General features: G+C 49.9%; 1 protein-coding gene across 3 annotated transcripts in view; it reads left to right on the top strand.

Annotated features, from left to right (window-relative positions):
- LOC109512634 (UTP--glucose-1-phosphate uridylyltransferase-like) overlaps positions 1-3,480 on the top strand; it is a 5,402-nt gene extending 1,922 nt beyond the window's left edge. Inside the window, exons 1-5 of one of the 3 annotated variants that reach the window (XM_019864512.1) lie at positions 108-237; positions 1,357-1,472; positions 1,735-1,842; positions 2,986-3,171; positions 3,293-3,480. In XM_019864512.1, the coding sequence (XP_019720071.1) occupies positions 216-237; positions 1,357-1,472; positions 1,735-1,842; positions 2,986-3,171; positions 3,293-3,457 (597 nt within the window). In that variant the 5' untranslated portion in view covers positions 108-215 and the 3' untranslated portion in view covers positions 3,458-3,480. Of the gene's footprint in view, positions 1-107; positions 238-430; positions 596-1,356; positions 1,473-1,734; positions 1,843-2,985; positions 3,172-3,292 lie in introns of those variants that run through there. The other 2 variants (XM_019864514.1, XM_019864513.1) reach the window with 2 other exon arrangements.
- Positions 3,481-4,184: the final 704 nt, after the last annotated feature.

Genomic DNA, 4,184 nt, shown 5'->3' with positions numbered 1-4,184 from the left:
CCCCCCCCCCCCCCCCCATATGTTTTGTTTGCTTGTTTCTCACTGTACGTGATTGGGCACGGCTGTCAATCAGGGATCCTCCTCTGCGCGGAGGAGGAGGAGGAGGAGGAGGAGGCCTTGGGCGCTTGCGAGTTGAGTTGAGTGACCCCCTCGCTCAGTCGCTTTTGGCCGGCGTGCGCGCGTCAGCCTGAAAAATCGCGGCCGTGAGTGACGCCATGTCGACTCTGACGGTGGCGGGTGAGTTGCTATTTACCCCCCACCCCCGATCACTAAAAGGTTGTCATTCTTTCGATTCTTTAACTCTCTCGGTCAGCGTTGCATATGAGAATCTGGCTCGGGGGTGGGGGGGCGGGGGTTTGGGTGGGCGCCTGGGTTTGGTACCGAGCCGTCTCAGGCGATGCGGGTGGCGTACGCGTGACGCCGTAGCAAATCGGTGGATAAAAAGTTCTTCAAAAAGTGCGCTGTGCCTCGCTAACTTTTTCAACCAGGAGTGAGGCGACTTTTGAGTCAGTGATTGTGGCAGAGTGTTGAGGTCGTGAATTGAAAAAGAAGAAGCGTCCAAAAACGAGTGTGTGCGGCCTTGACGAACGAAGAGGTCAGTCAAACTGCCTTGAACAGCCGATATAACTTTTTTTTTTTTTTTTTTGTCAAACAGGGAGCTCTCACTTTTGGAAACACATTCCAAAAAAACGTTTTGACTTCTCTTTTGAAAAATACGTGGCTTTTGGAATCATTTTTGGTGGTGGTGTGGGGGTGGGAAAGAACAAAACTTTTTTTTTTTTTTGCAGAAAATGTATGACTTGATTCCAAAAATGTTTTTTTTTTTAATGAGGGTTTTAATCCCATAGAGCTCTGCTCGATCATAGTTCAGTTTTGGCTGTATTTTTCTTTTTTTTTCACCGTGTTATTAATGTTGATATCATGCATGTGTTTTCCGTTTCCCAGCATTGTTTGTGACCTTTTAGCAAAAAAATAAAAACGATCGTAGGTGTTCTAAAACCGCGTCCGTGCATCTCTGCATGATGAAGTTTTGATCGTCTTGACCTCAAAAAATGTGAATTTGAAGCCGTTTTTCCAAACTTTTTGACTGGTACTGTGTACGGAAGGTCGACACAATATGTACGCATGTATGTATTTATAGATTTATTTTGCAGTGGAGCATATGTGATATATTATCACCCAGGCCAGGAGTGTTGGTCAGTGTCAGAGCCTCCTTGACCTCATTGACAGATGATTGCGGGGCCCACCAACCATCAGTCTGACCTTGTATCCGACTTTTCCAATGAAATCAAACGTAAATAAATGCAAATGTGTGTCTTTGTGCACTTCCTGTTTTTGTGCACTTCCTGTGCGCAGACCTCACCGCAGGAACCATGACTGAGTTCCAGGAGAAGCTACGGCAGCAGCACGAGGAGTCCATGTGCCGCGAGCTGGACGAGCTCGCCGCTACCGCGGGCGACGCCCACGCACAGGTCAGTGGAAAGGTCACGCCAAAACCGCCTCAAAGCTCTGTTCTGGGCCCACTTCTTTTCTCCATCGAAGTGAAATAGGCGATTTGTTTTGGAGGGGTTGTGGGGATGAAAGGAATCCTGGGATTGACTATAAAATGGAAGCTTCAGACCAAATGTCAGACTCGCTTGGTGTGTCTTTTCCCTCGACGCGAGCTTATGACTTGAGTAACGCGGTGACTCGTCGTCCTGTTGAAGGCGCTGCTTTGTCTTGTCATGCTTTCAGAGTTGCAAGAAAGACTTTGAGGGATTCAAGAGGCTCTTCCACAGGTTCCTGCAGGTCAAGGGTCCTGCAGTGGACTGGGCCAAAATCAGCCGACCGCCTGAGGAAGCCGTGAGTAACCCCTGATGAAAAAGCACAGCGTGGAGAGCCTCCGTCATCAAAACGCACACATATACAATTGTAGTCGAGCGATCAAATCCACCTCTATCCTTAACTATGGCGCCGCGGTTGCTTGTTGCGTGCGTGTCCATTTTGACTCTCGGCGGTGAAGAAAAAGTAGGGGCGCCGGCCCTTTAAATGAACACGGCGTGCATAACACGCGCGTTCCTGGAATAGCGGCGGCGCCACTGAAGGTCAGCGCCAGGAATAGTCGATCGCGTTCGGGTGGCGAGCATGAGACCTTTGAACACCTGCTGGCCTTGGCCCGCCGAAACGCGTGCTGGGGTCAGGACGCAACCTGGCGGGTCCGGTGGCGGCGCGCGCCCAAGAGCCACGTCTCACCGTGTTTGTCGTCTGTCGTCGTGTGTTTACGAAATTCCAAACTGAGACTGAACAAATAACTCCATTTCATCATTTCAGGCCAGCCTGATTTTTCGACATACTGTATATATTTATGCTTCATGTACTTACTTAACTCGTGTCGAGATAAGTTGAGTGCTCGAGAAGTGTAGTCCGCATGTTTCCGTATCATGGTTTTGTAAAAAGTTCCAAGTGATAAAGCCACAGATTTATTTTTTTGCATTATTTTTGCCACTTCAAATGCCAACAGAAAAAAAGTTGTGATTGAACTCTAGTCACGGGAATCGTTTTCTTCACACATTGGGAAGAATTTGTGCCTTTGCGTAGCGTTAGCTTACCTCTGTGTACGTGTTTCTGCAGCCGTTGTCTGTGAATATTCGTTATTTGTCGGACTGCCACTCTCGAAGTCCATGCAAATTTTTGCATTTGCATACGCGATCCTCCATTGACTTTAGCATTAGCGCTAGCGATGTTTTCAAACCAAAGCATGGTTTGTATTAAACTATGTTCTTGTTTCAACCACAGTGCAAATGCGCAGTGCACACGCAGTTTTTCTTTCGTTTTAAAGACCGAAAGAATCCAAAAATCGAAATCATCATTGACGTTTTGATCCAAATTCGAGCCCAACCACTAAATTGCCGCGTCAATTTGAAATGGATTCATCGTTCGGCCCCGCCCGGCGGATCGAAAAACAAAGCCCCCGCCCCGCGTGATGGAAGCTCCTGTGTTGTTGAGGTGGTGGCGTACGAGGAAATGGTGGCGGCCGACGTGCCGGCGGACGTGGCGGCGTGCCTCAACAAGCTGGCGGTGGTCAAGCTCAACGGCGGCCTGGGCACCAGCATGGGCTGCAAAGGCCCCAAGAGTCTCATCAGCGTGCGCAACGAAAACACCTTCCTCGACCTCACCGTCAAGCAGATCGAGGTCAGCGAGACCACGGGGCTTGTGTTTTGTCGTCCTCCTTTTTCCTCCAATTCACCCCCCCGGCCTCCTTCCTTCTCCTTGTTGCTTTTTGTGCGCGCGCCCCGTTTTTGTTTTTTTGCAGCATTTGAACAAGACCTACGATGCCGACGTCCCTCTCGTGCTGATGAACTCCTTCAACACGGACCAAGAAACCAGGAAGATTCTTCAGAAGTACAAACATCACCGACTCAGGATACACACCTTCAACCAGAGCAGGTCCAGACGTGCGCACGCAACGTACAAGTGAAACTCCTCTACAACAAAATCATGTTTGCGGCAAGAGATTTTTCACAACAGGGGGGGCTTTTCACTGTAGCAAATGCACCGGCGGTCTAGTGGTTAGCGCGTCGACCTCACGGTGCGGGGCTTGTGAAGAGTGCGCGCGCCCCGTTTTTTTGCAGCATTTGAACAAGACCTACGATGCCGACGTCCCTCTCGTGCTGATGAACTCCTTCAACACGGACCAAGAAACCAGGAAGATTCTTCAGAAGTACAAACATCACCGACTCAGGATACACACCTTCAACCAGAGCAGGTCCAGACGTGCGCACGCAACGTACAAGTGAAACTCCTCTACAACAAAATCATGTTTGCGGCAAGAGATTTTTCACAACGGGGGGGGCTTTTCACTGTAGCAAGCGCACAGGCGGCCCCGGCGGTCTCGTGGTTAGCGCGTCGACCTCACGGTGCAGGGCTTGTGAAAAAAATTTCGTATAACGGACTTTTCATCGTAGGGGGGGAGCGGAAAAGTGGGATTGGCTTTCATGCATGAACATTTTTTTTCACACTAGGGGGTATTTTTGCCCATGTAGTTTTTGTTGTAGAGCAGTTCCACTGTATATGCACACACACACGGTCGCACCTGAACGTCCTCGATGGTACGTGTGGCGCTTTAGGTACCCGCGCATCAACAAGGAGTCGCTGCTGCCCATCGCCCAGAGTTTGGACAGCTCGGAGGCGTGGTACCCCACGGG

Source organism: Hippocampus comes, unplaced genomic scaffold (genome assembly GCF_001891065.2).
Source record: "Hippocampus comes isolate QL1 unplaced genomic scaffold, H_comes_QL1_v1.1 scaffold371, whole genome shotgun sequence".
NCBI classification, from domain to species: domain Eukaryota; kingdom Metazoa; phylum Chordata; class Actinopteri; order Syngnathiformes; family Syngnathidae; genus Hippocampus; species Hippocampus comes.
The sequence above is the reverse complement of the archived record's forward strand: the minus strand, read 5'-3'. Positions and strand labels throughout refer to the sequence as shown.